General features: G+C 50.7%; 2 protein-coding genes across 7 annotated transcripts; both read left to right on the plus strand.

Moving 5' to 3' along the window:
- The first annotated feature begins 96 nt into the window (after positions 1-96).
- Positions 97-8,414, plus strand: Rpl3l (ribosomal protein L3-like). 5 transcript variants are annotated; one of them, NM_001163945.2, is made up of 10 exons: positions 97-157; positions 588-780; positions 3,140-3,308; positions 4,607-4,742; positions 5,580-5,766; positions 5,855-6,015; positions 6,188-6,289; positions 7,688-7,783; positions 7,993-8,112; positions 8,271-8,414. In NM_001163945.2, exons 1-10 carry the CDS (start codon positions 155-157, stop codon positions 8,325-8,327), a joined length of 1,224 nt encoding a protein of 407 aa, NP_001157417.1. In that variant the 5' UTR covers positions 97-154; the 3' UTR covers positions 8,328-8,414. The 5 variants fall into 5 exon arrangements, with proteins under 5 accessions (NP_001157417.1, XP_030105842.1, XP_017173098.1 ...); XM_030249982.1 differs by lacking the exon at positions 97-157 and adding an exon at positions 236-493; XM_017317609.2 differs by lacking the exon at positions 97-157 and adding an exon at positions 236-489.
- A 449-nt stretch (positions 8,415-8,863) lies between these two features.
- Msrb1 (methionine sulfoxide reductase B1) lies at positions 8,864-15,049 on the plus strand. Of its 2 annotated transcripts, NM_013759.3 has the most exons (5): positions 8,864-9,033; positions 11,770-11,918; positions 12,351-12,465; positions 14,177-14,208; positions 14,581-15,049. In NM_013759.3, the coding sequence occupies exons 1-4, from the start codon at positions 8,979-8,981 to the stop codon at positions 14,206-14,208; spliced, it is 351 nt and encodes a 116-aa protein (NP_038787.1). In that variant the 5' UTR covers positions 8,864-8,978; the 3' UTR covers positions 14,581-15,049. The 2 variants fall into 2 exon arrangements, with proteins under 2 accessions (NP_038787.1, NP_001333597.1); NM_001346668.1 differs by having other exon boundaries at positions 14,177-15,049.

Here is a 15,049-nt window from a genome sequence, read left to right on the forward strand (position 1 = left end):
TTTCCGCTGGTACCAAAAGCCATGCTGGTACAGGAGCTGGCCAAGGAGCCTGCCAGGTGCTAAATCTGGGATCTGGCAGCTGAGTGTTCTAGCTCTGTCATTTGACCTCTGGTGCCTGGTGGGGAGGCCCCTTCCTAACCTGCAGGGATCGGCCATGGTTAGTGGGCTGGGGCTACACCCTGAACAGAACTGGCATTCTGGGGGGAGGGGGCAGGGACAATCCTGGAACTGTGGGGAATGGGTTTGACAGGCAGCAAAGGACCAGGGCTATGCTCTTGGAGCAAGAGATGGATGAGTCACAGATGCTGTTCTATCTTACTGTCCTGGACCCTTGCAGGTCTTGCCAGGTTAGGTACATAGGGGCAGGAAGCCCGTGGTTGTGGAGATCCGGTCTGTAAAGCTCCATTATGTTCAGTCTGTTCTTTTGTATATGGATGAGGTAGCACCGAGGACTGCCTGGACCTCTCCCTCCGGCCTCTAGCCTGCGTTGTAGGTGGGGTGGGGAGTGGGGATGTTGAGTCTCCTGAGTCAACCTGAAGCCACCGCTAGAGAGACTTCAGTTATGAACTCCTTTTCTCGACCCCTAGTCCCACCGGAAGTTCTCTGCCCCTCGGCATGGACACCTGGGCTTCCTGCCCCACAAGAGGAGCCGGCGGCACCGGGGCAAGGTGAAGAGCTGGCCTCGGGATGACCCCAGCCAGCCGGTGCACCTAACAGCCTTCCTGGGCTACAAGGCTGGCATGACCCACACCCTTCGCGAAGTGCACCGACCCGGACTCAGTGAGTCACCGAGGGGGGCACACGGCAGAGCTGGGAATAGAATCTTCTAGGTTCTAGGAGTCAGAAAGTGCTCTGGTGGTTCAAGTAGAGCTGTAGTACCAGAAAAACTGCTGTTCTGTCTAGAGGTGTTGCCCTCAGGACAGTCAGGTTTCGTGCTGATCTTTGTGTAGCACGGCCATAAGCAATACCGGTGTGTACTTGTGTTTCTGACAGTACTTGCAATGTAACACGGAGGCAAGGGGAAGCTAGAAAATGGCTCCAGTAAGTGGAACAACCAGAATTTAAAGGTGGGCGCCTTTAGAGGGCTCAGGACTGTACTGCTTGGGATGCTGAGGCAGGAGGATCACAGATTCCAGGCCAGCCTGAATAACTTAGTGAGCCTTTGTCTCAAAATAAAGGTAAAATAGGTGGGCGTGGTGGCGCTCGCCTTTAATTTTTCCAGCACTTGGGAGGCAGAGGCAAGTGGATCTCTGAGTTTGAGACCAGGCTGGTCTGCAGAGTGAGTTCCAGGACAGCCAGAGCTACACAGAGAAACCTGTCTCAAAACAAACAAACAAACAAACAAACAAAATAAAGGAACAAAAAGATTTGGGGATGTGGTTCAGAAACAAAGTCATTTCTTGTATGCTGAAAGGCCTGGATTCAGTCCTCAGGATTGCTAAAAATAATAGAACAGAAAATTTAAAAATGGATTTACACGCTAAGCCATCTCTCCGGCCCCAAATAAGGTCTTAGCTGGCCTGGAGCCAGGCTGCCTCTAACTCAGAGATCTGGACGCCTCGCCCTCCAGAGTCCTGACATTAATGATGTGCACTTTCATGCCCAGCCTTTGTTTTTGATGCAGGGTCTTACTACTATAGCACAGGCTTGACGTCATCTTCCTGCTTGTGTCCTGAGTGCTAGGATTAAGTTTTCCTGGGGTTATTACAAGAATGTGGGTAAGCCGGGCAGTGGTGGCACATGCCTTTAATCCCAGCACTTGGGAGGCAGAGGCAGGTGGATTTCTGAGTTCGAGGCCAGCCTGGTCTACAGAGTGAGTTCCAGGACAGCCGGAGCTTTACAGAGAAACCCTGTCTCGAAAGACCAAAAAAAAAAAAAAAAAAAAAAAAGAATGTGGGTGAGAGGTTACTTACAGGAGCTGAGATAACTCAAAGACAGCTACTTTACCAAGGCCCAGAGCTGGGGACGAAGAGCACACTGTACACTCTGTGAAGCTCAGTAGATCAGAGAGTGGCCTTCCCAGGTTGCTCAGTCAGTTTGAGCCTCTTCTAGGCAGATCACTGCTCTCTTTGTTTTCTAGGCTTTTGGGCTGGTCTCTGCTTCTAGTTGGCTGGGCTTGTCTGAGAGTTTGCAGTTTGTCTTGTCTCAGTGTGATATTCAGTGCTCTTAACCACTGAGCCATCTCTCCAGCCCAGAAACACATTCTTAACCTAGCATGGTAGTGCACGACTTTAATTCCAGCACTTGGGAGGCTCATCTCTGTGAATTCTAGGCCAGTCTGGTCTACAGAGGGAGTTCCAGGATAGCCAGAGCTACACAGAGAAACTTTTTTTTTTTTTCCCCGAGACAGGATTTCTCTGTATAGCCCTGGCTGTCCTGGAACTCACTCTGTAGACCAGGCTGGCTTTGAACTCAGAAATCTGCCTGCCTCTGCCTCCCAAGTGCTGGGATCAAAGGCATGCACCACCACTGCCCAGCTCCTTCCCTCTGCCTTGGGTCTCCCTCTCTCTCGTTCTCTCTTCTTCTTTCACTTCCTTCCCTTCTTTCCATTTTGCTCTACTGCCCCATCTCCCTCCTTTCCTTTTGTCTCCCCCTGTATCCCTTTTTGATTTGTCTCTTTCCCTTCTCTTTTCTTCATTTCCTCTTTCTCTTATCGCTTCTTTTCTTTCTTCCTCTCTCTTTTATGCCTCCCTTTCTTCCAGTTTCCTTCCTTCCTTCTTTTCATTTTTAGGACATACATTTCAGTTGAGCACGGTGGCCAAATGCCCATAATCCCAACACTTGGGAGGTGAAAGCAAGAAGATCAGGAGTTCAAGACTGTCTTCAGTTACATAGCAAGTTCAAAGCTAGCCTAGGCTGTAAGAGACTCTCTGTCAAACCTAAACAAAACAAAACAAAACCCCATGATGAAACCCATGGCAGCCTAAGACTATCCATGAAATGATGGGTTTTTAGGTTTCCTTAGAGCTTATGAAACCATATTTAGTAAAACAAACTCCAAAGTTTATGGTGGCCTAACTACAGTTAGCCAGGAAACAGCTGTGTTTCTTGGGCTGTCTTGTGACGTTGGTGGCCCTCTTACTCCCTCCCCCATTGGCTGAGAAGTTTCCTCTCAAATCCTGTCCCTTGGTCTAAATAGAAATTTCTAAGCGAGAGGAGGTAGAAGCTGTGACAATTGTGGAGACGCCACCGCTGGTGGTGGTGGGTGTGGTGGGCTACGTAGCCACTCCGAGAGGCCTGCGGAGCTTCAAGACCATCTTTGCGGAACACCTCAGCGATGAGTGCCGCCGGCGATTCTACAAGGACTGGTAAGACCCCAGCTCTGTGCAGGAGCGATGGAGGGATGAGGAGCCTTAGCCAGGCAGAGAGTGTGTGTGGTGCCTTCATTCAGCAGGACAGGAAAGAACACGAATTAGAAAGCTGGAGAGGACCCTGGGATCCAGAAGCAGGAGATATCAGATATGTACATCTTCAGGGTTGGCTGGTGAGATGATTCAAGATAAAGGTATTTGCTGATGGTGCACACCTTTAATCCCAGCACTCAGGAGGCAGAGGCAGGCGGATTTTTGAGTTCGAGGCCAGCCTGGTCTACAGAGTGAGTTCCAGGACAGCCAGAGCTACACAGAGAAACCCTGTCTCAGGGAAAAAAAAAAGATGTTTGCTGATAACCTGTGTGAGATTCCCCAGGACAGGGTGAGAGGAGTGAACTGATCTTGTGTTGTCCTCTGACCATTTGTGCACTGTGGTATTTGTACACATGTATACACACCCTATATAAATAAGTGTAAAAACTTAAAAGTCATGAAGGTTTTTATATCCCTGAGGCTAATTTGATGAAATTTCAGAATTGATCTGATTGTACTAGAAGCCAAAGGAAAAAGAAAAACAGAAGGCCTCATAGTGCTTGGTGGTGGTGCATGTCTTTAATCCCTGACCCTCTATGGGAATTAATTGATGAATATGAGCTTCAGTGTTGGTGTAGGACTGTAGGACTTAGGGCATGTTGGCTGACATCTTGAGTCCCTTGCATGCCCTGGATTACTGGAGAGCATAGAGTGCTGCCCTTACCAAGGTCATGAGTGACCAGAGAGCATCGGGGATGCTGTTTTACTGTTTGCATTATGAGTTGGCCGTTTATCCCAGACTTTAGCCTCTGGGAACCAAGGCTTCTCTATCTCTAGGATGGGGCTCACTTACCTTCCAGAGCTCCAGTAAGGGCTGGGAAGGGTGGGTGTCTGCTTAGCTGGAGGCACAGCATCTGCTCCTGGTATAAGGAAGACTTCAGAGGTTGTGTTACTGCTGGACGCATACACGTCTGTAATCCTAACACTTGAGAAGAATCTGGACTTTTAGCCCAGCCTCGGTAACATATTGGGACCCTCTTGAAACACACCCACATCCACACACATAGAAAGAGGGGGAAAGGGAGAGAGGGGAAATGGAGGGAGGGGGAGAAATGATCAGGGGTAGGCATGGGAAGAAGCCCTGGCTCTTGGTGGTGGTGGGGGATCCTAGGCCAGGGTTCTTGCTTGGTGAGCGGCAGATAGGGAAAAGCAGGCAGGGAGCTTCCTGGCTGGGTCTTGAGCCCTCTGTGTGTGTGGCTCAGGCACAAGAGTAAGAAGAAAGCCTTTACCAAAGCCTGCAAGAGGTGGCGAGACGCTGACGGCAAGAAGCAGCTGCAGAAAGACTTTGCTGCCATGAAGAAGTACTGCAAGGTCATTCGGGTCATTGTCCACACCCAGGTCAGCTCAGCCCCCACCCTCAGCCCATTCAACCCTTGGGTGCCTTCCCCATCCTCCACCTCCTAAATGAAGAGCCCTGCAAATGTCAGCTTAAAAATAGCACCAGCCCTGGAACAGGCTCAAGATGCGGCTAGCTGCCCCACGCAGGCCCTTCTTGTCCCAGAGTGGAGAGGTCACTGGCCTGTGATGTTAGCCAGTGTCATCAACAGCTACAGTGCCCCAAATGTCCTGAAAGGCTTAGAGAACTGGCTGTACCTGGTCCAGCTTGATGTTCACTGAACTGTAACCAGAACACTCATTCTGGAGTATTCTTAGGCACCTTGTCTTCCGGGAAAGTGTTCCCCAGGCGCCACAACAGCAGCTCTGACCCCACTCCTCTCTGGCACCTTCCCCGTCCTCAGAACACAGACTTGTTATTCTCACTTGCTGCTCATGGGTAAGCAAGTCGGTGCGTGGCATTCATCAGTGTGACCTTCAGGGCCCGTAGAGGCAGGGATCACACTCATCTAATTCCTGGTGGGCCTCAGGACTTACCACAAGCCTAGTATACAGTGGGAGCTCTATAAATACTTGTGGAACACTATGCTGTGACCTAACTGCTCTGTCTCCACCTGTATGTCCTCTTAGCATGTGGTGCTCACAACAGCCAGAGCCCTGTTGGATGGTCTAGTTAGCACCCGACACTTGGAAAAAATGTGGGAGCCCATTCCTGTATCTACCCGACTTTGACATCTTCCATTTCCCATCTGGCCAGACTGGTCTCTTCAGGTTGCCAGGGGGCTAGCCATCTGCAGGCTTGTGGGGACTGTGAACTGACCTTAATTCTGTGTCTCACAGATGAAGTTGCTGCCCTTTCGGCAGAAGAAGGCCCACATCATGGAGATTCAGCTGAATGGTGGCACCGTGGCTGAGAAGGTGGCTTGGGTTCAGGCACGGATGGAGAAGCAGGTGCCTGTACACAGCGTGTTCAGCCAGAGTGAGGTTATTGATGTCATTGCTGTCACGAAGGGCCGGGGTGTTAAAGGTAGGGCCCAGTAGAGACGGTGGCTCCAGGAAGACTGGTTAGCGGGGCCTGGCGTAGCCTCTGAGCCGCCAGCCAATCCCATTTACAGGGGTGACCAGTCGCTGGCATACCAAGAAGCTTCCAAGGAAGACCCACAAAGGCTTGCGCAAAGTGGCCTGCATCGGCGCCTGGCACCCTGCCCGAGTAGGCTGCTCCATCGCCCGGGCTGGGCAGAAGGGTTACCACCACCGTACAGAGCTGAACAAGAAGGTGTGTCCATAACTTTGAGGACTTTCTAGTGGGGTGGCATGACTCACACATGGATTGAGTTCATGAAATATTACTAGTTCCAGAGTCTGAGCATGTGGGCCAAGCGTGTGACTGGCCATGTTGCTAGCCACAGAACCTACCTCTGGTCCATTCTATGCTGTTTTCCTGCCAGATCTACCGCATTGGCCGGGGGCTGCACATGGAAGATGGAAAGATGGTCAGAAACAACGCATCCACCAGCTACGACGTAACTGACAAGTCAATCACACCCCTGGTGAGAGCCTGGCCAGGATGCCAAGTGGCATCTGATGGGAATCAGGGACAGGGGACAGCTCCATTTGGGTGCCACCCTGCCTGAAGAGCTCCATGTGTTTTCTACAACTGGATGTTGCCCCCCACACAGAATAGGCCCCAGGTCCTGGCAGGAGGGAGGTACTGGGAGAGCTCTCGCACACTTGAAAGCGTCAGTTCTCACCTGCTCCTGCACGCTCATAATCACTGTGAGGGGCTGGTATTCTGTGCCCATAGAGTATGGGGTCTCAGGAGTGAGTCCAGGGCCAGAAGGAAGTAGCTGCGGAGTTTGAAGCATGTGTCTGCTCTTTTTAAAAAAATACATACAGGGTTGGGCGTGGTGGCACATGCCTTTAATCACAGCACTAGGAAGGCAGAAGCAGGCGGATTTCTGAGTTGGAGGCGAGCCTGGTCTACAAAGTGAGTTCCAGGACAGCTAGGGCTACACAGAGAAACCCTGTCTCGAAAAACAAAAAACAACAAAAACAACAACAAAATACATACAGCATTTCATGTAACCCAGGTTGGGCTCCAGCTCCCTATATGGCTGAGAATGATCTTGAAAATTCTCCTCTTCCTTTCCTTTTTTTAAAAAGAAAGATTTATTTATTATGTATACAGTGTTCTGGGAAAAGATTTACTATGTATACAGTGTTCTGCTGCATGTAGCAGGCCAGAAGAGGGCACCAGATCTCATTACAGTGGTTGTGAGCCACCATGTGTTTGCTGAGAATTGAACCCAGGACCTCTGGAAGGACAGTCAGTGAGCCATCTCTCTAGCCTCTGATTCTCCTTTTTCTACCATCTGAGTGCTGAGAGCTTATGCCACGATACCCTGTTTTGTTGTTTTTATGTATAGCACTGGCTATCCTGGAACTTGCTTTGTAAACCAGGGTGGCCTTGAACTCAAACAATCCTCCATCTTCTGCCTCCCAAGTGCTGAGATTAAAGGTGTGTCAGTACCACTCGGCTAAAGCCGTTTATTAAGGTAGTGCTCAGGATGGAACACAGGGTCTCATGCTAGTCTAGAATGTTTCAAACTGAGCTCTCTAGTGAGGCTCTCTCTGGTACCCAAGCTGGCCTTCAACTCAAAGTGATCTCATATCCCCCTCTCAAGTGCTGGATTTACGAGTGTATACCACCGTGCTCAGCAAACCCAAACTTCTGAGCATCAGTGTGCCCACAAAAAGGCATATTGTTAAATGAGATGACACAGGAAAGATACTTAGTATTCAGTTGAGATGTTACTGCCCCCTGAGGAGTGACCCAGTGGGAAGGTATTGTCCCTGCACCCTGGGGTCTGCGCATAGGGCTCCCTCCCACTACAGCCTCCTAACTTGGCTGCCCTGTTCCTGGCTTGGTGTGGTCTGTCTCCCTGTAGGGTGGCTTCCCCCACTATGGGGAAGTGAACAATGACTTCATCATGTTAAAGGGCTGCATTGCAGGTACCAAGAAGCGAGTGATCACTCTGAGAAAGGTCAGTGCTGCTTGGCAAGCTGGGGAGTGGACTCCAGTGGCCTGTTCTGTCCTTTAGCGTGCTCTGTGGTGGGTTGTGTGGTGGGAGAGTAAAGGAAGGGGGTCTGGCAAGAGCGAGGGATTGACTGAGTCCTCCTTGGTGTGAACTGGAGGTCACAGGAGGAGTCGGGGCCCTCTGTCCTTGACATCTCTTCTCTCTTGGATACCCAGTCCCTTCTGGTGCACCACAGCCGCAGGGCCCTGGAGAATATTGAGCTCAAGTTCATTGACACCACTTCTAAGTTTGGCCACGGATGTTTTCAGACAGCGCAGGAGAAGAGGGCCTTCATGGTGAGCTAGTCCCACTTGTTCCAGAGAGGAACTAGAAGAAGGGGCCTTTTTAGCAAACCAGTAGAGCAGGCCCTAGGTGGCCCTGGCACTGGCCGTAGGTAGTATTTCTTGACTGACTCTCCTGACTAACTCTCATCTTGTCTCCTCACCTTAACCAGGGTCCCCAAAAGAAACATCTGGAGAAAGAGAAGCCGGAGACCTTGGGAAACATGTAAGATGTCTGGAATGGAGCACACCTGGGATGTAGCACTCTTGCTATCTGTCCGGTCCTTTTTGTTCAATAAAGTCCTGAGGCAACTCTCTCTGTCTGTCTCTGTGTGTCTGTCTCTCTTCCACATTCCCTGGGAGGCTTGATGTAGATCTTAAGCCTGGGTCGGAGGTTGGGTGATCCCAGACGCGGGCGCAAGGTTTAGCGCCAGATAAGAGGGCTATAGATACAGCTGGGTAGATGCGCCTCCACGCCAGTTGCACAATGGTATTAGTAGTAGCTACCATTGGCTAGTACCAATGTTTATAGCCTAGCCGCTGTACTGGAGCTTAGCATAGGTTTGGCCTTCATCTTAACAGCTAAGCTTCCTGGGAGCGGCTCCCTGGGCGGGGCCTTCTAGAGGCGGAAGTAAGGACGTGATCTCTGGGTAAACTTGGCTGGATGGGTGGGGTTTAGGGCCTATGGGAGGAGAGACTCCTTGAGGGCGGGGCTGCTAGGAGGCGGCCGTGGGGAATCCAAGAGTGACTGGTCCCCTCTAGGGGCGGGGCTTATGGCGAATCGGAAAGTGATTGGTTATTGGGACTGGGTCGGGTTTGAGTCCAGATCTTAGGGTTTTACCCGGACCTGGCTGGGAGCTTTTGCCTGTCCCGTCGCGACCATGTCGTTCTGCAGCTTCTTCGGAGGCGAGGTTTTCCAGAATCACTTCGAGCCAGGTACACCCCGTGGCATTAAAGCATACATTGCCTCCTGGGGAGCTGTGGAGTTCCCGAACCGGGACTGGGCTAGTGTGGTTGCCGAGGAGAAGCGAGCCTGGGAAAAAAGAACTTGGAGGAGGGGAGCTGGGTGGCCAGGGCATTCTGGAGCAGGAGGACTTGAGAGGAGAAGGGACATTCCGGTAGACTCTGTTCTCGAGGGGGACAGGCCTTGAACTTCAAATGTAGATCTCTCTGGGGGATTCTCTGGGCCAGATGCGTAAGGGTGATGCCACCGGATGGTGTCAGAGTGGTCTGAACTTTAGAGCGGAATGATGGTGGTATGTGGTCCAAGGTCAGTGTTGGAATTTGCCCTGACAATGTACCCCCTCGCCCACCCCACCCCCCCGCCTGCAACCCCTGATTTGCTTGGATGAGCGGACAAGCTCTGCACTTGCTGTTCAATCCGGAATGTGCTGTCCCAGATGTCTCTCCGTCCTCTGCGTTGGTTGTCAATGGGTTCTTGCCAGCATAAATGAAGTTTGACCAGTACTGTGAGAGACGTTGCTTGGCTCCCTTCTTGCTGGGTTCTGCTGATCTGGACTAATTTGGTAAAAACTATGGCACTGGCGTTCCAGGGGCAGGATCTGTTTGTTAGATGTCAGTCCTCTAGAGGGCAGGGCTGTGACAATGGGCACCTCTATAAGCCAGTTGTTGTAATACAGGGTTGCTGGGAAGAGACCTCCCTTGAATTCTTTTTGGCTACAACACTCCAGTTGCCCTCAGGCTACCCTGGCAAGCTAGACACTCACTCAGTTTTGCTTCCTCTCCAGTTCCTGATACAGGTTGAAAGAACAGTTCAGACTCCAGGGTGTCTGTCCTCAAGTGGTGGGTGACCGATGATTCAGTACCCTGCAGGTTCCCATTTTTAAGTCTTTCAAACAGTTATGTAATTCAGTTTTGCAACCATCCTTACCCCTTCCACTCATGTGATCTTTTGGGGACAGGTTGAAACCTTTCTTCCCAGCTGCTGTTTTCTGGGGTTCCCTATTTGGCTTGGAAGACTGTCCTCTAGGGCCAGTCTGTTCCTAAGACCGGAGCTGATATCCATGGTATCCAAGACTGTTGACTAGCAGAGATGCCCACTTGAGAAAGAGGACCAAGTGGTTACACTGGCAGTTAGGAGCCCTACTGTGTGGAGCTTGTCTAAGGGTAAAGGGAGGCCACTATCCGACTTCTGGGAGTTTTCTCTTGGCCACGTACTGTATTGTGTGTCTGCAGCACTGGCTTCCATTGTCTTGTCTGTAAGTGAAAATGTTATCTAGGTGTGGTGGTTCATTTGTAATGCCAGGGGATAGGAGGCTCAGGCAGAAGGATTGCCTGAAATTTGAGGTCAGCCTGGATTACATAGTTTCAGGCTAGCCTGAACTACAGTGTAAAACTTGGCCTAGTTTACTTCTCTGTTGTGATAAAAACACTGATCAAAACCCATCTGGGGAGGAAGGAGTTCATTTCAGTTGACAAGTTACTGTCCACCATTGAGGGAAACCAAGGTAAGAACCTGGAGGCAGGAACTGAGCAGAGACTGTTTACTGGTTTGCTACTCTAGTTTGCTTGGCTACCTTTATTAAACAGCCTAGATCCACTGGCTCAGGAATGGCACCGCCCACAGTGAGGTGGGCCCTCCCACATCAATCATTAACCAAGAAAATGTTCCAGTGGGTGGTGATGCTACACGCCTTTAGTTCCAGTACTTGGGATGCAGGGGCAGGTGGATGTCTGGGTTCGAGGCCTGCCTGGTTTACAGAGCTAGTTCCAGGACAGCCATACACAAAGAAACCCGGTCTCAGAAAAGCAAACAAGGGCTGGAGAGATGGCTCAGCAGTTAAGGGCACTGACTGCTCTTCCAAAGGTCCTGAGTTCAAATCCTAGCAACCACATGGTGGCTCACAACCATCTGTAATGAGATGCCCTCTTCTGGTGCATCTGAAGACAGCTACAGTGTACTTAGATATAATAATAATAAATAAATCTTTAAAAAAAAGAAAGAAAAGCAAACTAACAAGATAAGAAAGCTGTCCCTATAGATACACCCATAGACCAGGTTGATCTAGGCAAATCCTCAGCCCCATTCCTCCTTCCTGGGGAACTCTAGTTTGTTTCAAATTGACAAAAACTAATTGGCACAAGATCTTGTCTCGAAACAAACAAACAAGACAAAATAAAAACAAAAGACCCAAGGGGTCTGGAAATGGCTCAGTGGTAAGAGTATACTTTTTCAGAGGACCTGGGATTCATTCCCAGCTACCACGGGATAGATTGTTTACTCAAGTCTCAGGGGATCCAACCCCTTCTGGTGTCTGCAGGTTTTTTTTGCAGACGTTTCATACATGAGGCACACAGGCATACATGCAGGCAAAACACCATATGCATAAAATAAAAACAAGCCTTTTAAAACATCCAAAACTAAATAATTCCATTAAAATGTTAAAGATTTCATGTCACAGGGTCACTGAGAGCAGCTGAAATGAGCCCAAAGGGTGACTTCTGGCCTCCCATAACTCAGTCAGGCATTGCTAGGGGCCATCTACCCCAGAGTTAACCAATGGGCCATGAGCAGGGGATACATGAGGGTGCTGAATGGGCTCCCACTACAGTGGGCTTGGTGCTGGTAGTGTCATTTCCAGGTCCAAGGTCAAGGTGGCTTGCTCAAGACAGATGGTCAGCGTCTCTGCTTTTGCTCATCCTCGGCTACAGGTGTCTACGTGTGTGCCAAGTGCAGCTATGAGCTGTTCTCCAGTCACTCGAAGTACGCACACTCATCCCCGTGGCCAGCGTTCACTGAAACCATCCACCCAGACAGTGTGACCAAGTGCCCTGAGAAAAACCGACCAGAAGCTTTAAAGGTGAGTGTGATAGCCCTGGTGAATGCTGGCCAGGGAGGGTCTTGGAACTAGTCACACCTCTTTTCTTTTGCTCCCTCATGAGGTTATCTCAGGTCTCCACCTTCAGCTGGGGCGGTGGCACCCCAAGAATTTGTTGTTGTTGTTCTTGTTGTTTGAGATGGGTTTCTCTGGGTGGCCCTGACTATCCTGGAACTCACTTTGTAGGGCAGGTTGGTCTTAAATTCAGAGATTCACCTGGCTCTGCCTCCCGAGTGCTGGGATTAAAGACATGAATCACCACGGCAGAGACTTTGAGAGCACTCATATACTGAGGGAACATGAGCTTTAGGACAGCCTCCCCACACAGGCTCCACCCCTTGGGAAATGGGCAGGTGGTGGGAGCACCTCCTATGTGCAGCAGACAGGAGACTGACTGTGTTTGCGATTTCCCAGGTGTCCTGTGGCAAGTGTGGCAATGGGTTGGGCCACGAGTTCCTGAATGATGGCCCCAAGCGGGGACAATCAAGATTCTGAATATTTAGCAGCTCACTGAAGTTCGTCCCTAAAGGTGAGTACCTTTAGCAGCTGGGGACATCTTGTTGTAACCGAGGAAGGTGTGGCAGGGAGGCAGGCTGTGTATGCTTATCTGTCGGCCATGGCAAAGTAAATACACCTGGCGCTAGCACCCAAAAAGCCAGCTGAAGGGTAGCGCCAGGGGCAGATATCCAGGGTATCTCCTACAGGAACATCTCAGGGAGGGTGTGTGGGGTTTTCTCGGTGGCTGGAATCTTCGGTTGGATGCAGGGGTAGGCCACGGCTGAGGAGGATCTGGGCCGTGTGACCAAGGGCTTTCTTCTGACCCTGAGCAACTGCCATTCCTCTCTATAGTAGACATGGCAGCATAGTTTCTATCACATGGCTGCTGAGGACAATTGAAAGTGGGCCCTGGGGCTGGTGAGATGGCTCAGTGGGTAAGAGCACCCGACTGCTCTCCCGAAGGTCAGGAGTTCAAATCCCAGCAACCACATGGTGGCTCACAACCATCTGTAACGAGATCTGACTCCCTCTTCTGGAGTGTCTGAGGACAGCTACAGTGTACTTACATATAATAAATAAATTAATAAATCTTAAAAAAAAAAAGAAAAAAAAAAGAAAGTGGGCCCTGGGGCCTACCACATAGTAACGGTATAGTAAAACACCTTTATCGACCTTTTTAGTGGTAGTCAAGGGCTGTGGCCAGATGATCTGCAGAACGGAGCCTTCAAAAACCAGCTGCTGCCATTGCCTTCCTGTGGGGTGGATCCGTGCTCTGTGTCTGCTAGTGGAGGGAGAGACCGTGGGCTCCCTTTGTAGGACTCATGTGCACACAGCACGCAGAGCACTCTGAGCTGGGTCCCTGGGCCGCTCTGCTGGCCAGGAGCCTGAATCATGATTTTGTTGTTTTCTTTTAACACTTTTCAGAAAAATCCCTTTTTTCCCCTTTATTTTTGTTCAGTGTATATGGGTGTTTTGCCTGCATGTATTTCTTGTGTACCACCTGAGTGCAGTGCCTACAGAGCCAGGGGAGGGCACCAGTACTAGTGTTACAGATGGTTGTGAGATACTATGTGGGTGCAGGGGATGGAACTGGCCCCGTGGAAGAGCAGCCTAACTTTCCAGTCCCTTCCCAGAGTACATTTTAATTATTTTCGTAGTGTATTTGTGGGTACGTGTGCGATACGTGCCACATGTGGTGAGAGTCAGAGGACCATTCGTGGGACTCTGTTCTCTTCCTGCACTGCGTGGGTCCTGGAGATCAAATTCAGGTTGCTAGGCCTGGTTGCCATGTACCTTTTACTCACAGAGGCATCTCACAATTCCTGGTTTTAGTTTTTTAGGTTTTTGGTTTGTTCATTTGTTTTTCTTTTTTGGTTTTCCAAGACAGGGTTTCCCTGTGTAGCCCTGGCTGTCCTGGAACTCACTCTGTAGACCAGGCTGGCTTCGAACTCAGAGATCCTCTTGCCTCTGCCTCCCGAGTGAAAGGTCTTACTATTTAGCCCTGGCTGTCCTTGAACTCACAGAGCTTTACCTGCCTCTGCCTTTTAGTACTTTAAGTGCTTTAGTACTTTTGAGATTGGGTCTCTTCTGTAGCTCAGGGTGGCCTGGAACTTACCATACAGCACTCTCTGCTCCTCTCGAATCCCCAGCCTCAGCCTCGCTGGGCTTGCACATACGAGCCGTCATGCCCAACAGAAGCATGGCTTAACCATAATGTGTTTTCTCTTCCTTCTCTTTTCCAGGCAAAGAAGCTGCTGCCTCCCAGGGGCACTAGGTGAGCAGCTTTCTTTCCCAGATGGGCACACCCACTCTCTGGCAGCCCCACGTTAGTGTCAGAACCTCAGGCATTCGGTCTGGGGTGGGGGCGGGGGTGGGGAGGAGGCTCCCTATGCGCCCTTGTTTCTCAGGGGAACCACTTTAGAGGAAGCACTTTCTGGAAGGTTTCCACTGCTCTACCATATTGAGCTGGGGATGGGGCCGAGACATGGGCTGTTTGGAATCTGTAGGAGACTTGGTTCAGGTCATCTCTAAATGACCCTCAAACTGCCACCAATCTCCTTGGCTGTCCACACTGACCCCTGTGGCGCTCTGAGGATGTGCCTTGGCCCTCACTAAAGCTTGTGCCTGTCTGTTCTGGGCTCTGCAGGACATGGACTGCGAATGGCCTGCCCCCTGCCCCCTGCCCCCTGTCCCCTGCCAACCGCTCCAGCCTCAGTCACCGAATGATCTGCTCTGGTCAAATCCTTCTATGCCAGCCAGGGTGGTGATGACCCGTGACCTTTGAGGAGGGGAGTAGGCTGATACCGGGAACTCTTGGATCCTTGCCTTCTGGCAGAGAAAACAAAACTCCGTTTCATAATCTGCAAACTCATCTTGCCTCACTCTAGCTTGGGGAAGTGACAGTTGTTGCCCCATTAGCTGGCCAGCGTGGCAGGGACCCTCTTCTCACCACTTTGTCCAGCGTGTACCTCCCAAGAGAAAGCCACTGTACCTTATTGGTGTGTTTGGAAGCTCTTGACACCTGGGAGAGTGGCTGAAGCTGAGACCCACTCCCCCCCTTGATTGCTCTCTGGGATGATCAAGTAGAAGTCAATAAACATGCAGCCTGAGCCGTT

Source organism: Mus musculus, chromosome 17 (genome assembly GCF_000001635.26).
Source record: "Mus musculus strain C57BL/6J chromosome 17, GRCm38.p6 C57BL/6J".
In the NCBI taxonomy this organism is placed as follows: Eukaryota; Metazoa; Chordata; class Mammalia; order Rodentia; family Muridae; genus Mus; species Mus musculus.